Source organism: Pleurodeles waltl, chromosome 4_2 (assembly GCF_031143425.1).
Source record: "Pleurodeles waltl isolate 20211129_DDA chromosome 4_2, aPleWal1.hap1.20221129, whole genome shotgun sequence".
NCBI lineage: Eukaryota > Metazoa > Chordata > Amphibia > Caudata > Salamandridae > Pleurodeles > Pleurodeles waltl.
The window spans coordinates 341722588-341743792 of record NC_090443.1 but is presented as its reverse complement, the minus strand read 5'-3'; the positions used below and the strand labels follow the sequence as shown (position 1 = coordinate 341743792).

Below are 21205 nucleotides of genomic sequence, written 5' to 3'. Positions count from 1 at the left end.
CCAACGCAATACTTGCCATGCTACTCTGCACCTTTACTCCACTGTACTCTACACCACTCTACTCTGCACCTTACGCCAATGCACTCTGCACCACTTAAGCTTTAATAAATAACACAACAATAAAGGCTGTATCAATGTTTAACAACATTTTAAATATTATGTACACCCATACTGCTGTAACACACAGCTGAACTAAGCTAAACCAATATCTTTCACATAGGCAAGACCTATTGGCTTTGCCAATGCTTGTTTATTTCTTACCATCATAAGATAAACTTCTCAGTCATTTATTTACTTTATCAACTTTCGCGCCATGTATGACCTATATCAATATACTGCTACAAAATTAATATATTATTTTTTTCTGACTTGGGTGATTACATTTGACATTATATAGGTAATAGTTCCTCTTTTTCAGTGCACACTTTAATTTTAATGTTTAAAAATATCCGACTACCGCAGTTTCAACCATTGTTAAGCAAACTAAAGATTTCTCCTTTCTTTGTGTCTTATTAATGGGACCATTTTATTGTTTACAATGAGCTCCTCAACCACCCTCTTAGTACATCGCTCACAATTTGATCACCTCTTAATCACAACAGTGTTAAAATAGCTCAACATAATTAGTGCATTTATTTACATGTGATTCAAATACGTGTTTTCATTAACAGCCTTGAAAAAGACCCAGACTACGTTCAAAAAGGGGGAGAAGCACTTTGTTGGCTAAATTCCAAAAATGATTTTGTGAAATCAGCTATAACCAAGAATCCAGAAGTAACATTTAGAACGAAAGCCAAAAGCTGTCTCCTATGCAGGTGCTATTGCCTTTTCCAATGTGTTCTAGCCATGTTGTGCACCAGCGTGGCTGCTGTTCAGCATGGCTAAAAGTGAATCGCATAGAGGAAAGTGGTGTGAAGCGTCGTAGAGTGGAATGGTGAAGAGTGGAGTAGAGTGTTGTAAAGTGGGGTGACAGAGTGTGGTGTGTATTGGAGTGGCAAAGTGGGGTTCGTGTTGAGTGGCATACACAGGAGTGGCATAGAGGAGAGTGGAGTGGAGTGGTGTAGAGTGCACTAGCGTAGAGTGTTACAGAGTATAGTGGCGTAGAGTTCAATGGCATTCAATGCAGTGAATTCAGCAGAGTTCAATGGAGCATCATAGTATGCAGTGGCATAGATTATAGTGGTGTATAGTAGAGTGGAGTGGGGCAGAATAGAGTGACGTAGAGCCCGTTGGCATAGAGTAGCATAGAATACTGCAGAGTGGTGTGGCGTAGAGTTAAGTGATGGAGACGGTTCTGGTGCAGAGTAGGGTTGAGTGGCATAGAGTGCAGAGTAGAGTCAAGTGGGATAGAGTGCATGACATAAAGTGGTGCAGAGTAAAATAGCATAGAGTGTTGCAGAACAGAGAATAGTGCCGTACAGTGCAGTGGCATAGAGTGGAGTGGTGGCGTACAGTGACATAGAGTTCAGTGGCGGAGAGTGCAGTTTTGCAGTGTAGAGTTTCAGAATGCAGTGGAAAAGCGTGAAGTAGAGTGATATAGAGTACAGTGATGCAGAGTAGAGTGCAGTAGCTTGCAGTGACAGTGCAGTTGTGAAGACTGAATTGGTGTAGAGTGCAGTGGTATAGAGTGGAGTAGAGTGGTGTTGAGTGCAGTGGTGTAGAGTAGATTGTTTCAGAACAGAGAAAAAGTGGTGTGGAGTGGTGCATGGTAGACTGTAGTTGTTTAGAGTGGCATAGAGTTTAATGGTGCCGATTAAAGTGGTGTAGAGTGCAATGGCATAGAGTGCAGTGGTGCAGAGTTGATTGGGGTGCCGTACAGTGGATTGGTGTGGAGTGCAGGGGCATAGAGTTGAGTGTTACATTGTAAAGTGCATTGGCGTAGAGCAAGGGTCTTCAAACTGGGGTGCCTCAGGTAATCCCAGGTGTGGGGGGGCACCAGGCTCTGGCCAATAGAAGCATTATGTTAATAACTAGGCTTTGTTTTAAGCTGAAATAAATGAGCAGCAGTAAACTGCTCTGTAAAGGGCCATCCCAAACATATTTTTTCATTTACATCCAAGCTGGGAGCATGTGTCAAAATGCAAAGGACTCCACATACTCTTCAAAACCCCCACCCTCACTTCTAATAATCACACTTTGGATAATTTTACACTTTAGTAAGACTTGCATGGACAGAATAGTATATTTGGCATCACGTATTTGCATTTTTAAACAGTGACAGAACTTAACTGCAATATTTTAAATACATATAGACATATTTGAACATTGCCAATTGGATAGAATAATTGTGAAAAATTGGGAGGGGACCCTGACGATTTTCTATTTACTGGAGTGTGGCGGTAAAAGGTTTGAAGACCGCTGGCGTAGAATGTATTGGCATAGAGTGCAGTGTTGCAGAGTTTCATAGAGTACAGTGGCATAGAGTGGAGTTGTGCAGAATAGATTGGTGTGGCCTAGACTGGAGTGGTGTAGAGTGCAGTGGTGCAGAGTAGAATGAAAGAGTGCCTTAGCATAGAGTAGAGAGGTACAGGGTAGAGTAGAGAGGCGTAGAGTGCAGTGGCGTGGAGTGGAGTGGTGTAGAGGTGTGTGGTGCAGAGTAGAGTGGAGTGGCACAGGGTAGAGTATTCAAGGTGTGGTAGCACTCTGCCATTACAGACAACGCATTTTCTGTTGAAATGGCCATTAAATTTGCACAGACATACAGTGTTACCATTAAACCTATACAGTGCGCAGCCGAAAATGTGTCGATATTGTATCACCTTGGGCAGTGATTTGTTTTAGTCATATTAAAATATTTGTTTCCAGCACACTTCAGAAATGACAAAAAAGTGCTTCATTTGTGTTTCTAATTCTGATATATAGTGAAATACTCAATTTTAATTTAAATGTTGTTTGCTAGAAAAAAACTCTTTCCTACCCCCCACTGCCTATCAAGAATGTCAAATCTTCTCACTTTGAAGTCAGATAAGGAAAAGTAAATCAGTGTCCTCGAAGACAGCATCTGACATTTGACCTCATTCTTTGAATGCACAGCAAATGTGATGAGATAGCTTATTTACAGAACGAGAGCACTCAGGAGGATACTGTGAATAAGGTTTTGGCAAGGGAAGTACCAAACTCAAACTGGACAGCCCAAAACAAAGCCAACAAATGGAAATCAAGAAAATGTGAGTTAGAAACCACAAAGCCAATGGCAAGCAATAGGCTGAATGCATTCCTAGGTCACCTTTCTGAATATCCTCAAGATGCCTTTAGCACACCAGACAGCTGTGCTGTCTGGTAGGCTATGACCTCAAAGTGAAAGATCTTCCATTATCTAATCTAAATCTACTTTTTTTCTAAAAAGTATTTTATGAGCGGTGGCTGGATCAGGGCCGTGTGGAGGGACGCGCCACACAGCCGGCGTGCTGATCGAGGGCGGACTATGCTGGATGGAGCGTCAAGGCATGGGGACTGAAGCAAGGTGAGGCCTATCTCGGGCCATTGGTTGGTGCCTCTGGGGGGGGGGGGGGGGAGGAGGGGTAGAGAGGAGTTGTGATCAGGCGCCACCGAGTGTGGGGCAGTGATGGGCCTTGTACTCGAGGCCCAGGGGCCCTGAGGCTTGGGGCTCGCGGGCTTTCTGATCCCCCCGCCTCCCCCCAAATAAAGGAAATGAGCAGAGTGGAGCCATAGAATCACCGCGCTGGGGGCCATCAGACTAGTTTGCAGCATCACGGCCGTAGTTGGAGGGTCAAAGTAGGGCGGCGGCCATGCTGGCTGGGGTCGGATGGCTCTAGCCTTCGGGAGTGACGGTTCGACCGACCTGCTTCCTTGAGGCCTGCGAATGCTGCCCCAATCAACTGTACCAGGGATTTGAGGACACATTCGCAGCTAGCCAGGACTACTCTCTGAAGGGAATCATTGAGGCCGGGCACTGCCTGATGGTCAGATAGACAAGTCTTTGTATCAAGAACTTTGATGCAATCCACGCAGTTCCACAGAAAACTATTCCACCAAAGCCGGGGGAGTGACAGACAGTGAGCTCAGTGAAGGCCGGGGGGGGTTGCAAAGGGCTGTGGGCCCTACCAGCCTGGGGAGGTGGGGTGGGGGGGGGGGGGGCACGCTTCTGCCCTGGTGTGGGGCGACTGATGGACTGAGTGGCGGCGGATGTATCGGCCCTGGGAGTGCTTGCCTCTGCTCCCAGACGGAGCGTTCTCCTTTGGGGGGACGGGCACTCTGCTTAGCATATCTGGGGGTATGGGGCGCGACCAGCCCACTCAGAATAAGGCAGCACAGACAAAAATGGACCAATATACCACACCTAGGGAGGCGGGCGCAGGCCCGGCAGTGGGTCTGGCGCAGGAGGCTGTGGGGATAGCCCCCCCCACTCCCCTTACTCCCACCGAACATGGTGATTCTTCTGAGGATGATCCAGAACTCAAGGGAAGCGGTAGAGTCCAATGTGGATGGTGTCCGTGTAGACCTCTCACTGGTGCGTGGCTGAGAGAGGGATGGAGAGAGAGATTAGAATTTCCACAACTGAGGATTCGGTGATCGCCCTCCAGACATGAGTTTCCCGGCTTACCTCCAGTGTGGCCAGCCAAGAGGAAAGGGTTGAGGATGCCGAGAACCATTCTCGCAGAATAATCTTCGCCTGGTGGGTCTGCCGAGGAAATAACAGGAGGCACAGTGGAGGAGCTCTCATGGAGACCTGGCTCTGCTCTTGGGTCCCTGAGGACAAGTTGTCACGCTGCTTTGTGGTGGAACGGGCGCACCGAGTGGTAGCGAAAAGGCCCCTGCCTGGAGCTCCTCCCTGGCCTGTGGTGACCTGACTCCTCAACTACAGAGACTGAGATACTATTCTATGGGAGGCTCGCTCCCAGGTGGAGGTATGGTACTCCAATGCAAAAATCCTGGTCTTCCCAGACTATGCTTGAGCTGTTCAACAAGGTCGAAGCTCGTATGAGGAAGTTAAACAGAAACTGCGTGGGCTGAATGTGTGCTACATGCTCCTTTTCCCAGCCAAGCTGAAGGTGATCTATGGCGCTTCTACCCTTTTCTTTGAAACACCGCAGAAGGCGTGGGAATGGGTGACGGAGCAGCAGGAATTGCACCCTTTGAGTGGATCAGAAGTGGGCCCCGTGGACGGTTCTGGTGCTTGACCACCATGGCCTGCCAGAGAGGCCCGTGAGCACTGTTGGAGGTTTAGGAGAAGGCACTGCCCACATGGAGGTGGAAGGAGGGCCTCGGTGAGCCCGGCTCCGGGAGTGGAAAGGTCACGGGCAGAGACCCAGGACTGCTCTCTGTCTGACACACCAGCCATCTTTAACTCAGAGGGAGGTCCTCCCTGACTGAGGCCCTGTAACAGCCTAGACCCAAGAAATTAACTCTGTAACTGTAGTATGCACTGCTATATGTCTGAATATAACTGTTTAATGTAGTGGGGCATTTTCATCCTGGGAGGATCTGGAGTAGCGGGGGTGATGACACTCTCAGGAGGGATTGACAGTGCAAGGTAATGGCTCCACCACCCTATTAGTTAAATTGCCCAACGTGAATTTCGCTGTCAAGCGGAGCATCTGTAAAAGGGCAGGAGGTATCCAGATGCAGGTTGCTGAGCATCTCCGTGAGTTAGCACTGTTTCAAAATGGGTATGGGGTGACAGATACTTTTAGGGAGGAAGTGTGGGGTTGAGGAAGTTGAGGGGAGAGGAACTGTTCTTTCTAGCATAGTAGTTTTTATTGAATGCTCTCTTAAGGTTCAAATGAAGAGTACGTGTACCACTGATGCTCACTACACACATGTTCTGGGACACCGAAACAGAGAATGTGTTGGTTTAAAGGTCTCTGCCCTCATGGTCCGCCACCCCCATGGGTCGCCCTTTTGTCCAGGGGGGAGCCTAGTGGGCTGCACATTCCTATACTCACTATGATCTCTGTAATTTCATGGAACGTTAATGGGCTCCTAGACCGCGTTAAACGGACTGCAGTACTTCGATATATAAAGAGGCATGCCTCTGACAAAGGTTCTTGAGGACCCCTTGGGGAGGTACATTGGTGTGGAGGGTCAGATAAAGGCCAAGCAATACAATCTGGTGTTCTGTTATATTCCTCTACAGTTGTTGCAGCCCTCTTCAAGGCATTTGGATCTTTTTTGCCGTCACTCCCAGCCGGTTTCACTCTGGTGGGGGGAGACTACAACGCAGTGCCGGACCCAATCCGGGATGTCTCTGCAGGACCTAGTCCCACCTGACGCCTCCGGCCTGTGTGCCTCACATCTTGGGCAGACTAGTGGGGTCTTAGTAATGTGTGGCGGGTCTGGCACCTGAATGAGCGTGCCTACAGACACCGTTCAGCTTCCCATCACACCGAGGCCTGGATAGACCTAGTGTGGGTCCCGGAAGATGGACGTAATGAACCTGAGATCGGTTCAGATCCTTCCCTGGGGCATATCAGATCACACGCCGATCTTGGCAGATTGGTGTGTGGGGCACCAGGCACAGCAGGCGACTTAAAGACTCAACGCATGGTACTTGAAGTCCCCTGACTGTGCCAGTTTTGTGGAGGAGGAACTCAAGGCTTTCATTATGCTGCAATGAGGGCTCATTAAACTCAAGGATGAAGCTGTGGGTGGCATGTAATCCGACAATGCAGAGAATTATCAAAAGTTACATCCGTGGGCAGGAGCGGCACCAGAAGGTGCAATCTGTTCAGCTTGAGGCAAAGATACTTGAGTTGGAGTGACAGGCCAGGCAATTTGATACACATGTGATACAACGTCAACTGGCATTGGCGCTGGCTGAGCTGCACCAAATATTTCTTGAGGAAGAAAAACAATGCTGGCAGGCGTAGACCAGCAGAGTTTATGGGATGGGCTACAATTCAGGCAAACTGCTCTATTGACTGGCAACACGCGAGGCAGCCGCCAGAGTCATGCCGTCCATATGCGATAGAGAGGGGAACAACCACATGGAACTGGTGGCGATAGCGCAGGCCTTTGTGACTTTCTACCAAGATCTCTATGCTAGAGACCCCCTACCGCACTTGACAGAGAAGGGCTCTACAGTTTGAGACCTACCCATACAGACTATACCATCCACCCTTGCCCAAAATTTAGATCAACCATTGACGGAAGAGGAAGTTAAGGTTACAAAATCTGAGCTAAAGGGAGGGAAAACTGCGGGGCCAGATGGGTACCCAATAGAGTACTACAAAAGGTTCAGTTCATTGCAGGTGCCTCATCTCCTAAACTTTTATGAAGAGGCGCTGTTGAAGGTAACTATTCCCCCGGACCTAGATTGTGCCACGATTATGGTCCTGCCAAAAGAGGGGCTGCCCCCAGACCAGTGTGCATCGTATCAGCCAATCTCTCCCATCAATGCTGATTTAAAGATATATGCCAAAATTCTGGCTACCCCTCTTACCCGCACGCTGGCCCACCTCATCCACCCAGATCAATGTGGCTTAATGCCAGGGAGGAGTACGAGGCACTGCATCTGTCGAGTTCAGTTGGCCCTATCTCGAGGTACGCAGTCCAGAGGTACACTGGCCCTGCTTCTAATTGATTTTAGCAAGGCATTCAACACAATCTCATGGGAATACATGGAGGTAATCCCACTACACATGGGGCTGGGGTGTGATTCTGCTGAATGATCCGTATCCTTTATTAGCATCCCACGGCTCAGGTCCGGGTAAATGGGGTGCTCTCCCATACATTTCCCATCCAGCTAGGAACGTGTCAGGGATGTCCCTTACCCCAGCTGCTCTTCTTGCTGGCTATTGAACCCCTGGCATGCCTGTTGCAAATCGACCTGCTGATGTGGGGCTGGAGATGGGAGGATGAGGTGGAGGATAGAGTGGCGTTATAAGCTGACAATGGCCCTGATTACAACTTTGGAGGAGGTGTTAATCTGTCCCAAAAGTGACGGTAAAGTGACGGATATACCACCAGCCGTATTACGAGTCCATTATATCCTATGGAACTCGTAATACGGCTGGTGGTATATCCGTCACATTTGGGACGGATTAACACCTCCTCCAAAGTTGTAATCAGGCCCAATGTCCTTATATTCCTGGGGGATCCACCTATGCCGGTAAAGAAATAGCTGAGGTACTAGGGTGCCCTTTAGACTTGAGTCCTAAATTAGCAGTGCTGGGGCTACTGGAAGAATAGGGGGGGCCCGAGCAGAATGGACATTTTTGACGAGTAGCATGCCTCGTAGCTAAAAGGGACATGGCCCGCATGTGAAAGCAACCCAGAAGTCCATCATTGGCGGGATGGAGGGTGGGGTGGATTGGTGTGCGCACCAGGAAAAAACAAATCAATGCTGCCCGTGGGTGCCCGGAAAAACATGACAAAATATGGGGGAAATGGTGGACCTACCACGAAGTATTATTGTAATGTAAAATTTAAGGTTGGTGAACCAGTAACGCAATGTGAGATTTGCTGTGTTACCTTGCTGTTGCTAATGTCGGAGTACAATGTGTGTACACGGTTTCTAAAATTAAATAAAAATGTGGTTATTAAAAAAAGTATTTTATGACAAAAACACATATATGATTAGATTCTACACCTGCACTTCATAAACTAAGGCTCATTAAAATCGGTCAGTAGCAAAACTCCACATGTGCATGGTGCTTCTGTATCTCTTTTGCTGCTCCAATCCCAAAACCTGCGTAACTCACATAGCACATTGTTTCCCAGAAGTTGTGCACCGATTATGTTTCGGTTTTAAACCTAACCCTTAGAAGCAATCAATTCCTAAAGATGTATATTGTTTTCAAAGAACAGATGCACTCTTCAGTATTGTACAGTAGAAAGGCAGTTTCAGATGGCTAAATTAGTATTTCATTAACTCTGCACAAGAATGAAATTCAACTGCACATCAGGCCAGGTTGTTCATTAATTTGTTGGAATTCAGATCTGTCTATAAAAATCCTTGAAGACCTGATGATACGGATATGTTAAACGTTCATGCCATCAAGGCACTTTTTCATTTCTGCCATTTATGGTGGTCATTGGTAAATTTCTGGATTGCATGTTCTCGCTTTTGTCTTCTTGTTTCCCCATCAAGCAAAATCTACTTTTAGGCTTGTTTTTTAACTGAGACTCTGTATTATTATATTATAAGAATATCTGTAAACCCTACCTTGTCAGTAGAGCTCACTGCCAAGGGTTACCAAATGAGACCAGATCACTAAGGACTAATTTCCTCTCTTTACATTACTTTTTACCTTCTTGTCCCCTTTTTCCACCTCCCTCCCCCCCCCCCCTTTGTTTCATTCTTCTGTCTCCTCTTTTTCTGTCTTCTCCCATAATCTTCTCCCTTTCTATCATTCCCTATATTCCTTTCTCTCCCTCTCTATTCCAGTTATCTTCCAGCTTTGTTTTGCCCTTCCGTTTCTCTTTCTCTTCCTTCCTCCCTCACTTCTCTATTTACACCCTCAGTCTTTCTCCTATTCCATCTTATACCGCGACTTCCATTCGTAACTTTTTCCCATATGTTTCCCTCGTTATGTCTCGCCGACACCCTCCATCCATTATACCTTCGTGCTTCCTCAGGGTCTACCCGTGGCATGGATGACGTGGGACTGGCGGCGGGCAGGACCCAGCGAGAAAAGAAGCGTTCGTACAAAGATCTGCTGAGAGAGGAAGAAGAGACTGCTGCTCAGGTCCGAGAGACTTCTAAAAAGAGGTCAAAGGTGAGAGGTGGGCCAGTTAGTGTTAAACCATGTTCTCGCTCTTCCTTTTCTATATGTCTTCTTTTAGCTCCCACGCCCTCCCTCTTTTCTTCGTCCCAGGAGTATCGCTTTTTACTATCCCCTCTTCTCCCCCTCTCACTCTGTCACCAGCACATCCCGCTTTCTCTGCCGTTTCTCTTCCTCCTTCGTACTTTCTACCTTCTCAGCTCTGTTTTCAGTGTGGCGCCCTCGGTAGGTTTGTTACTCTTTTAATTTTAGGGACATTTCATCTCTCTGAATACACTTAAACCCTCCCAGGCGTGAACCGGGAGGATAAGTAGCGGGTGGGTGGAGAGCAGTGGAGAAGGGCAGATTCTGAGTATTTCCTACAGGCTGATGCTTCTGTGGGGCGTTGTCTGTTGTGGAATATTAGATATGATATTCATTTGATCGACTCTGACACAGTCTTACTAGCCTTTCAAATCAAGCTGCCTGTCTGAAAGGAGCTCCATTTCCAGTCCTGTCAGCTGACAAGTACATATTTTAACCAACCCCTACCCTCTGCACCAGTCCAAACATTAACCTCTGCTCCTTTGAGTGGCTCATCGGAGGCAGCCATCTTCGTTGATTAGAGTGGTTATCGTAGAAATACCCTGCCCATAGGACAGGAAAGTTGAGAGAGGAAAGGGAATGAGATTTAATGGTCAATGGGATTGATGAAGAGAGGATTGAAGTTTCTTCTACCACCTTCAGCCCCAGGAACCTCCACTCCAGTATACAACAGCCAAGATGTAGCCCTCTTCGCTTGTCCTCCCCCATGGCAGATTACCTGCTGGTTACCATCCTCCCCTGGGGTAGACCCTCTTGTCCTGACCAGTCTTTTCTCTCTTTCTAGGACAGTGATCCTTTATTCCCAAGTCCCGAGGTGTTTCACAAGAAGAAGAAGAAATCAGATGACGGTGACTATGGAGGTAAGAATGAACCTGAGGCAGACCTCTGTTTCGTCAGTAGGGGTCATCTTGGGAACTATTAAAAGGACATGCAAACCGAACTGCCACCATGTACTTGTCTACACTACACATAACACACAGGAAAGACATGGATCCCACACATGTGGGACTTGAAAACTTTACAGGGAGAGGACCATTGAGCATACTCCCAGTAGTCGCCAAACCACCAGTCACCCTATATGAGGACAGTACCCACCCTTTCGTATGGGTGGGGGAACCCATTGTGTGCACTTTGTCCACTGTTACCTAAGAATACCACGTCCAAATCATGTACCTAGGATTAGCTGGAAGAGTATCAAGTCCAATGGGGAAATGCATAAGGCATGCTATTGAAAACAAATCTGGCAGGGAGCTACAGCTTTTCTAGTTAACTTGATACTTATCAAGGTACTTATTTTTTATAAGCACATTTATAAATCTGTGAAATTTAATAAATATGTTCTTTAGCAGAAGAGACTGTAAGATTGTGTGACTTTTCTCCTGATATTGTCTTATCTTTTGTCATTTTCTTGTTTTTCCCCCAAAATGTTGTATCTATGTTTTATTCTTCACGTTTTGTAAACATACATATATGAAACATAACAATGCTACCACAAAGACACTTTGGGGCTGATTCTAACCCTGGCGGTCTTCGACCGCCGGGGCGAGGGTCGGCGGGAGCACCGCCGACAGGCCGGCGGTGCCCCACAGGGCATTCTGACCGCGGCGCTTTGGCCGCGGTCAGAAAGGGTAAACCGGCGGTCTCCCGCCGGTTTACCGCTGCCCTCAGAATCCCCCATGGCGGCGCAGCTTGCTGCGCCGCCATGGGGGATTCTGACCCCCCATACCGCCATCCTGTTCATGGCGGGAAAGCCGCCATGAACAGGATGGCGGTAGGGGGGGTCGCGGGGCCCCTGGGGGCCCCTGCCGTGCCCATGCCAATGGCATGGGCACGGCATGGGCCCCCGTAAGAGGGCCCCGCAAGGTATTTCAGTGTCTGCCTTGCAGACACTGAAATACGCGACGGGTGCTACTGCACCCGTCGCACCTTCCCACTCCGCCGGCTCGATTACGAGCCGGCATCCTCGTGGGAAGGGAGTTTTTCCCTGGGCTGGCGGGCGGTCTTTTGGAGACCGCCCGCCAGCCCAGGGAAAAACTCATAATACCCTCCGCGGTCTTCTGACCGCGGAGCGGTATTATGGGGGCGGAATTCTGGCGGGCGGCCTCCGCCGCCCGCCAGAATTAGAATCACCCCCTTTGTGTCCCTATTTCATGTGTCTGTTATATGTTTTTGTAGTTTTTGGAAGTGCTTTGCATTTTTTGATGCAGACCCTTGAAAGGGTTGAAGGACGTTGATACACGTTTTTATCAAGCATCATTTGTTGGCAGCTGTCATTTGCTTGCACTAACAATGATGTCAACCTGTTGTTTTAGATGCTGCTGTCTGTACCACGTTTTTGAATTGTTACCCTTTCCCTTTTCTGCTTTTTGTGTAGCTTAAAAATAATGTTTTTGCGTCATTTGGTTTTATTTTAAAGAATGTACCGCCTGTCCTCTGAACATTGCTTGACCTTTTGCTGTCTTGCAGACTTCTCATCCCCGGAGCCAGCGAAGAAGAAGAAAAATCTGGACGTCCCCTTTGACTCCTCTGTAGATGTACTGAAGACCGTTGCTACTCCAGTAACTGCAGGCTCCAAGATGTCTAAGAAAGCAGAGAAGTCCCCCTCCAGCTCCTCATCTTCTTCTTCCTTCAGTCCTCCGGGGTACCTCTCCTACTCAGAAGGTAGGAAAGAACACAAGAAGAAGAAATCAAGCAGCAGCCAGCATTCTCCAGTGGTAGCTGATGACATACTGCATAAGTCTAAGAAGCTGAAGACCCCCACCGTGAGCACAGAGACATTGACCTTACGAGAACCAGATGGCCTCAAGATGAAGTTGATAGTCTCCCCAAAGGAGGAGACTGTCCCACCACCTAGAAAAATCTCCAAGAAAAGCCCTCAGCCTAATCAGGACGAGCCCTGCATGTTGTCTCTGTCAGCTGAGCCAACCCCACTGTTTCATAAATCTCCCCGGAAGAAGATCAAGCTAGATCCACAGTTGATGCCATCACTACAACAAGCAGATAGCTATAGGCATGAAGGAGAGAGAGGGAGCCAGTCGCGGTTGGAGATGCCTACGCTGGAGCCTCTAGACACAGGCTCGTCATCGGGTGGGGAGCAGGATGCTGGAGAGCTGGTGATCGATGACTCCTCCAGAGGATCAAAGAAGAAGAAGAAATCGAAGAAGAGTAAGAAGAAAAAGGACAAAGAGAAGCACAAGGAGGACAGACATAAGGATGACAAACATAAAGAAGAGAAACACAGAGAGGAGAAGCATAAGGAAGACCGACACAAAGAAGACAGACACAGACAAGAGAAACGCAAAGACGACAAGCATAAGGATGACAGGCGCAAAGAAGACAGACGCAAAGAAGACAGACATAAGGAGGATAAACATAAGGAGGACAAACATAAGGAGGACAAACATAAAGAGGACAAACACAAGGATGACAAACACAAGGAGGACAAACACAAGGAAGATAAGCATAGGGAAGACAAACACAAAGAGGATAAACATAAAGAAGACAGACACAAAGAGGACAGGCATAGAGAGGACAGACACAAAGAGGATAAACACAAAGAAGACAAACACAAAGAAGAGAAGCGAAAGGAGGAAAAACGTAAAGAGGAGAGGCATAGAGAAGACAAACATAAAGAGGAGAGACACAAGGAAGACAAACACAGGGAGGAGAAACACAAAGAAGACAAACACAAGGAGGAGAAACACAGGGATGAGAAACACAAGGAAGAGAAGCGCAAAGAGGACAAACACAAAGAGAAGAAGCATGTCAAGCCCAAAAAGAATCTGGGTCTTGTCACCGGTGAGACAGGGAAGGGGGCAGTGGTGCTCAGTGCACAATCACCTGTGACCAGCATGCCCTTCAGCGTGCCACCACAGTTGCTTCCACCTCCGCAGACAGCTCCCCCACCTCCTGTTTTCCACATAGATGTGCAGAGTGAGAAAAAGAAGAAGAAAGATAAAGAGAAAGAGGAAAAGGAAAAGACTGAAAAGCCGGAGAAGGTAAGTGAAGTGTATCACAGCAGCTATTTGCGAAGGATGGAAATGTAGAAAAGGATGATGTTGATGATCGTGTGATGGGAGGCCTTCTTATATGATTAAATGTTCCCCCAATTGCATCTCCTGACAGGTAAAATCCTCCTCCAACTGTCTCCTCACCCCATATGTAGTTTTGAGGCCTGTTGCTCGCAGTACCATCTTCATTGCTTCCCGATCATGTGCCTTGCTACTAGAACACCCCAGCTCTCTTGAAAGTAATATGAAAGCGCCTCCCGAATAACTGCTTGGAATGGTGGGTCTGTCAGGGCTTCTGCCCGCAGCCGCCAAAGAGGGACTACTCATCAGTAGCAGGGAATGGTCAGAAAGGCAAAGGGAGAGGTAAGAGATGTCTTTCACTTTTGGGGCCAGGGACGTCAACACAAAACAGCAGTCTAATCTACTACGTGTTCCTGCCGCAGTCATGAAACTGGAGTATGCCCTAGTCTGTGGGTGGTTCTGTCTCCATGGATCCACCAGTTTGAGTTCCCTCAGGAGATCCCCAACTGCCCAGTCATATTGGGCGTTGTATTTAGTTTCAGGGAACCCCACAAATCGTAAGTTGTTCCTCTGTGACCTTCCTTCAGCCTCTTGTGCTCGTTTCTCCAGCCTCACTGATAACGTCTGAAGTGAAGACACTGTTTCATGGCAGCTACCTCTCGCTGTAGAGTTCCAGCATTCTCTTCGGTTGTTGTAACTCTGTTGTCACTTTACGGAGGTCAGCCCACAGAAGGTTTACGTCAATGGTGATCAAATCAATTTTCGTTACCAGCTTAAAACGGGCCCCCTTGATTGCTTCCGTAACATCTAATGGGGACTGCCCCTGAGGTGTTTGCGATGGAGTACAGTCCTGCCTGTCGTTTGTCCAAGCCTCCGCTATGATTTCTGTCACCGCTGCTGCTTGCGTATAGTTACTAATTTTGTTGGCCTGTGATTGGTGCCCTGATTTGTCCTTCACCATGTTACCTCTGGCCATATGAGGGGAATTCTCCCTGAGTAAATCCCAGTGGGATTGAGACTCCCAGATATGGGCCTCTGTTTGGATTGTGTAATGTACAACCGGCACTTCCACAGTTGGCCTTGTTAGTGCTAGCAAGGGGCACAGTCCCAGGCCCTCGAATATCACCACGAGCGACACTGTAGTGTCACTCTCTGGTGCCGCCATGCCTTAAACAGCCTCAGTGGGAGCCTTCATTCTCTGTTAAGTGTCTCCCTGTATGTGAAATATTCCCTCTGTGATGACTCCCTGGGACACAGCCTGCCTCCAATTACGAGCAGGGGAGCGAGTGCCACCTCCTTCGCCAAGCTAGTGAGCTCTGTGGGGGCACTCTGCCGTTGTGGCATGTAGTCAAAGACAGTGTCGTCGAAAGTAACAGGATTATACACGGTACCTCAGTGGTCACCGCAGGGCCCAGGTCTGCATGCCTTAGGAGTATGCTCATCAGCGAGGGGTCATCCGTTCCCCGGCCCCCTCTTCCAGGCCTGCAATTATCACAGTTTAATTTGCTGTCTGTTGTAGTCGGTGGCTCGTGTGCTATCCCGAGCCGCCGTTTCCATGCAGGATTGTGTGTGCCTCTGACGCTGTCAGGCCTCAAGCCTGAGTCTCACGCGAGGCCTTCCGTCGCAGCCCTGCTCCAAGGCTGTAGCGCTTCGTTCGGCCTGTCCTTTGCGCTCTCTGCTAGTTGCCGGCACAATTCAGCTGCGTGCGCTTGGTCCCCTGGGAGGCGTCTGTTCTTGCTCGCGGCTCCTATATTAACTTACAGGAATGCCGTGGCACATATGCATCGGCGCCACACGTTTCAGGGCAGCATTCCAGAACGGTGCGGGGGCTGGCTCACCTTACTGCACAGATCCCGCAGGACAGGTGAAAGGCGAGGCCAGTCCGTCCGGTCCTCGCCTGTTGCCCACTGTCACACGATCTGATGTCACTTTCACCCGAGGTAAGCAGGAGCTTGTCCAGGCAAAGGCACGTGCGCAGGCCTTATTCCTGGTGCCTGAGTTGGCGTCCCGGACGATCTCCGTGCTGTCCCCGTTTGCAGCTTTAGGGCCAGAGCGGGGTAATAATCTAAAACTTTGCCGTATACAGAATGCACCGGGGGAATTTAGGGCATGGTGATGCAGGATTCTGCAGGATTTGATCTAAATGCTAGTAGGAGCTCTAAACGATGCTTCTAGTCGGTCATCTATCTTGTTGGCCATGCCCCACATTTAAATACGTAACTTCATTGAGATAAGTCTCTTGTAAGGGGAATGAGGCATTATTGTTTACTTTTATTTACCTTATGCTTGGTCTGAAAGATGCTAAACAATATCATAGCACCTGCAGATGAAATAGTTCATATATGTACAAGTGATAGCCAAGGTAATTAACAGTCAAGATGATCCAAATTAATAGCTCAATTAAAAACTTCTCTCTTTGGGGTAAACAATGGGTCTATTTTATAAATCTTATATTTTTTTTTAAACTGATTTGTATTGATCATTGATTTGATCCTAATTTTGGTTTGATTTTAATTTTGAAAGCTGGCAGTTTGCTTACCCAGCAACTTGCTTTTCTTTAGCGTTGATGGAGCATGTTGAAATATCATTCAGTCTTAATTTTAAAATTTCCCATTTCAGTACACAGCCTACTAACAGGCCGAAGTTTTATGCGCCTGGCATAATTTTACAGAATCCAAGCTTAATTCTTGTCTCCATGCTGTCCCCATTCTGTATGTCTCTAGCGTAGACATCGCTATAAATATAATGGGATACAACTGGTTTACAGTCGCACCAGACAACGTTGCCCTCTCAAACATTTCCATTCATGCATCATGTCTTCTGTGGCCCCTTAGCATAGTGAGGAGTTACCTGCTGCCACACAATACTGGAAACTGCTTGAAACTGGCATATTAAATCCATTAGCTAAAACTATTTACCTGCCCGAAATTAAGACGTATAATCTTTCTATTGCAACAGTGGGAAGTTCCTCAAGGGAAGTGTTCAAAATGGTGACAAGCCTCCATTCTCCCCCACTGTCTCTGCCACTGTTTTCCCTTCTCAAGGTTTGTGCAATTCCCTCTCCTCGTAGTTTAAAGACAGAATTAAAAAATGTATTAGACCTTTAACACAGAGGCACATTGTCGCCTTGGAGCTATCAGTCCTCTCTATGCCACTTTATCCTACTCTTTTCTCCTTAAAAGCTACTACCACTTACGTTATATCTATTGAACAGCCTCACCTATGGACCCCTGCCTTGCAGCACTTTGGTCTCTATAATTTATCTTTATTGGAAGCTAAGGTTCCTTGAAGGAAGTTTCCGTCTTGAAAAAACCTTTGGCCAGTCTCAGACATCTAGTACACTTAGACCCATCTCTCTACTGTCATTCTTGGCAAAGGCTGTAGAAAAGGATGTTTATAGACCACTTTCTGTCTTAGAAGAGAATGAATGCATAGACTGTGCTCAAACAGGCTACGACCTGCTTCACAGCACAAGATATTGGATGTTGGTAGTAGTGTGGCACTCACTTGTTTTTTTGCTTAAGTTCCGCTTTCAGCACTGTTTCTCATCACATTCTCTAGCATCATTTTCCTCTCTTAGGTTTTAGTTGAGTTATTTTCCTTACTGTTTTCTGGTCTTTCCAGACACACTCTGGCAGTCTTTCTTTCTCACCATATCATTCTTCATCCCAATCGCAGGCGTATTCCCTCAGCCTCACACTTCAATCTCTATCTTACTCAGTGGCTGTTATCAGAAAATAAGTGTAACCCCCCCCCCTGTCAATAAACCCCACCCCCTCCGACCAATCTTATGTTGATGACAGGCAAATCATCATTTGTATTTTTGGAGATAACATTAGCATCACAGCTACTGGGGAACTGATATGTGAAAATGTGAGTCTGGGGCCCTTACATAAGCCGACAAACAAATGAGACTTGAAGATCCAGCAAAACTACTACTGTTGGGTGAGTTTCATACAAGCCTAACAGATTCAAATCCCACTTTAAAGTGTCTGGTTATTCATTAGCATATAAAGGGAGCACAAAACATCCCAAAATATTTCCCCTATGATGGCATGGATTTCCCTATTTAAATTGAAGTAGAGTGGCTTTAAATGGCCTGTCAGCTTGGTAAATAATTCTTTAAAAGCCCTGAGGAAGCATAACTCATAAATTCAGTGAAACACGCATTGGGTGTCTTTAGAAAGGCTGTAATTTAAAAGAAAAATGGCAAAATCTAATGGCTGTCTCAGACTTGAATTTGGCACATTTGACACGTTATTACTGATATTAACTCAAGCAGTTAGAGGTTATATTTACTTTGTCTTTTATATGCAAAGTTTTTTTGTACTGTGTATAATGAAATAAAAATGATGTACCAGATTAAAAAATCCATTCCCTGAGCATTGAGATTTTTGTGTATTGTGAACGTTTTTTTTAAATTGTAGGTTTCGTGCTATTAGCTTGCGAGTCTGCTGCAGCAACTGTTAATTACCTACAGACAGTGTGTTGTGCTTTATTACTGAAAATGGTAACACAAATATCTCATTTAAGCATTGTGTACTTCAGCATCTCTGATTCTTGATTTAAGAAGCCTTCTTGATGTTTACTTATCCCAGAAGATCAGGTGAATCAGTCATTTAATCCTGGCGGGCACTCAAGTTAGTGTGATCCTGGTCACTAGGGCCATCCTGCTACTCTTTCATTGTCCTAGTAGACTGGAGGTTGGGGGATCCTTTCACAGCAGGATGAAGTGCCATGCCTACATGGTCTTATTATACAGGGAGTGCAGAATTATTAGGCAAGTTGTATTTTTGAGGATTAATTTTATTATTGAACAACAACCATGTTCTCAATGAACCCAAAAAACTCATTAATATCAAAGCTGAATATTTTTGGAAGTAGTTTTTAGTTTGTTTTTAGTTTTAGCTATGTTAGGGGGATATCTGTGTGTGCAGGTGACTATTACTGTGCATAATTATTAGGCAACTCAACAAAAAAAAATATATACCCATTTCAATTATTTATTATTACCAGTGAAACCAATATAACATCTCAACATTCACAAATATACATTTCTGACATTCAAAAACAAAACAAAAAAAAATCAGTGACCAATATAGCCACCTTTCTTTGCAAGGACACTCAAAAGCCTGCCATCCATGGATTCTGTCAGTGTTTTGATTTGTTCACCATCAACATTGCGTGCAGCAGCAACCACAGCCTCCCAGACACTGTTCAGAGAGGTGTACTGTTTTCCCTCCTTGTAAATCTCACATTTGATGATGGACCACAGGTTCTCAATGGGGTTCAGATCAGGTGAACAAGGAGGCCATGTCCTTAGATTTCCTTCTTTTATACCCTTTCTTGCCAGCCACGCTGTGGAGTACTTGGACGCGTGTGATGGAGCATTGTCCTGCATGAAAATCATGTTTTTCTTGAAGGATGCAGACTTCTTCCTGTACCACTGCTTGAAGAAGGTGTCTTCCAGGAACTGGCAGTAGGACTGGGAGTTGAGCTTGACTCCATCCTCAACCCGAAAAGGCCCCACAAGCTCATCTTTGATGATACCAGCCCAAACCAGTACTCCACCTCCACCTTGCTGGCGTCTGAGTCGGACTGGAGCTCTCTGCCCTTTACCAATCCAGCCACGGGCCCATCCATCTGACCCATCAAGACTCACTCTCATTTCATCAGTCCATAAAACCTTAGAAAAATCAGTCTTGAGATATTTCTTGGCCCAGTCTTGACGTTTCAGCTTGTGTGTCTTGTTCAGTGGTGGTCGTCTTTCAGCCTTTCTTACCTTGGCCATGTCTCTGAGTATTGCACACCTTGTGCTTTTGGGCACTCCAGTGATGTTGCAGCTCTGAAATATGGCCAAGCTGGTGGCAAGTGGCATCGTGGCAGCTGCACGCTTGACTTTTCTCAGTTCATGGGCAGTTATTTTGCACCTTGGTTTTTCCACACGCTTCTTGCGACCCTGTTGACTATTTTGAATGAAACGCTTGATTGTTCGATGATCACGCTTCAGAAGCTTTGCAATTTTAAGAGTGCTGCATCCCTCTGCAAGATATCTCACTATTTTTGACTTTTCTGAGCCTGTCAAGTCCTTCTTTTGACCCATTTTGCCAAAGGAAAGGAAGTTGCCTAATAATTATGCACACCTGATATAGGGTGTTGATGTCATTAGACCACACCCCTTCTCATTACAGAGATGCACATCACCTAATATGCTTAATTGGTAGTAGGCTTTCGAGCCTATACAGCTTGGAGTAAGACAACATGCATAAAGAGGATGATGTGGTCAAAATACTAATTTGCCTAATAATTCTGCACTCCCTGTACTTGCAGCATGGGGCTGATTTTAACATTTTTGGCAGGGCAGATTTTGATTTCCAGTCCAGCCCTGTTGATCGCCTTGCAACCAATCAATCTTGCCACTCCCTATGTATCGCTTTGATAGAATATTTTATGTCACTGTCAGAAAATGGATTTCTAATGGGTTGAAAGTTGCTCTGTGTGACAGAAAGGCTTTGATGACACTGATCATCTCGGGCTTTTATGTTCCTCACCCTCAGCCCACGGTTAACTCTCCCATATTATTCTTTATATGGTACACAGGTAATTCTCAGGTATAAATGGCATGCTTGTCCGCTTGTGTAACTGTTTAGTACTGTCTTTTTAAAAACTATTTATTGTGATCAATTGATTTTTGTTGGCTAGCCAGTATAGAAAGGTTCCAGATTTGTGAACCATTTCGTAAATTTTACCCAAAATACCCATTTGTGCCAGTCATGCTTCCCCTTAGATTTTTTCTTTTAACTGTACTCTATATACTTTTAGCTGCCTTAGGAAGTCTGGATCGACACCCCTCACCAGCTCTTGTTTGAACTTTAGAATGCTTTCTTCTGAATCTGAGATTTATTTTTCCCTGTCTCTATTGTTTTCTCAGATGTAAGTCAAAGCCCGGCTTCTGATCACCGTTTTTAATGCCTCCATCGGGATAATTTTGGACAAAACTTAGTCGGTGGTAAATTCAAAATATTTCGCTATTCTGTGCCGGAGCAAATCCGAGAGATTATTGCCCATCAACCACCATGGATTAACGTGCCAGATTTCCCCTCTGCTCTGACCCGAAAGGGACAGTGTTCCCGGGTTCCACCGATAATCCCTATGTCCGGAAGAAGTAAATAATCAATCCATGAGTGTGAACTGTGAGAGGGGGAATAGTATTTCTGATGTTTACTTTGAGGGGTAATTCTGTGCATTTATCCACATGCCCTAGTGCATTTGCCCATTGCACCACGTTTGTTGGTCTAGTCAATCTAGAGGAGTTACTCCTGTAGAGTTTAGTGTTCATCACAGAGTTAAAGTCGCCCCCCCCCCAATACTGTTAACTCCTACTGGGGCTTCTGCTAACTGTTG

General features: G+C 46.4%; 1 protein-coding gene across 4 annotated transcripts in view; it reads left to right on the top strand.

Moving 5' to 3' along the window:
• The window catches only part of HMGXB4 (HMG-box containing 4), a 110412-nt gene that overhangs the window by 28136 nt on the left and 61071 nt on the right, over positions 1 to 21205 (top strand). For 2 of the 4 annotated variants that reach the window (XM_069231395.1, XM_069231394.1), the window contains exons 2-4: positions 9350 to 9680; positions 10555 to 10630; positions 12237 to 13768. In XM_069231395.1, the coding sequence (XP_069087496.1) occupies positions 9480 to 9680; positions 10555 to 10630; positions 12237 to 13768 (1809 nt within the window). In that variant the 5' untranslated portion in view covers positions 9350 to 9479. Of the gene's footprint in view, positions 1 to 3346; positions 3464 to 9349; positions 9681 to 10554; positions 10631 to 12236; positions 13769 to 21205 lie in introns of all 4 variants that reach the window. The other 2 variants (XM_069231397.1, XM_069231396.1) reach the window with 2 other exon arrangements.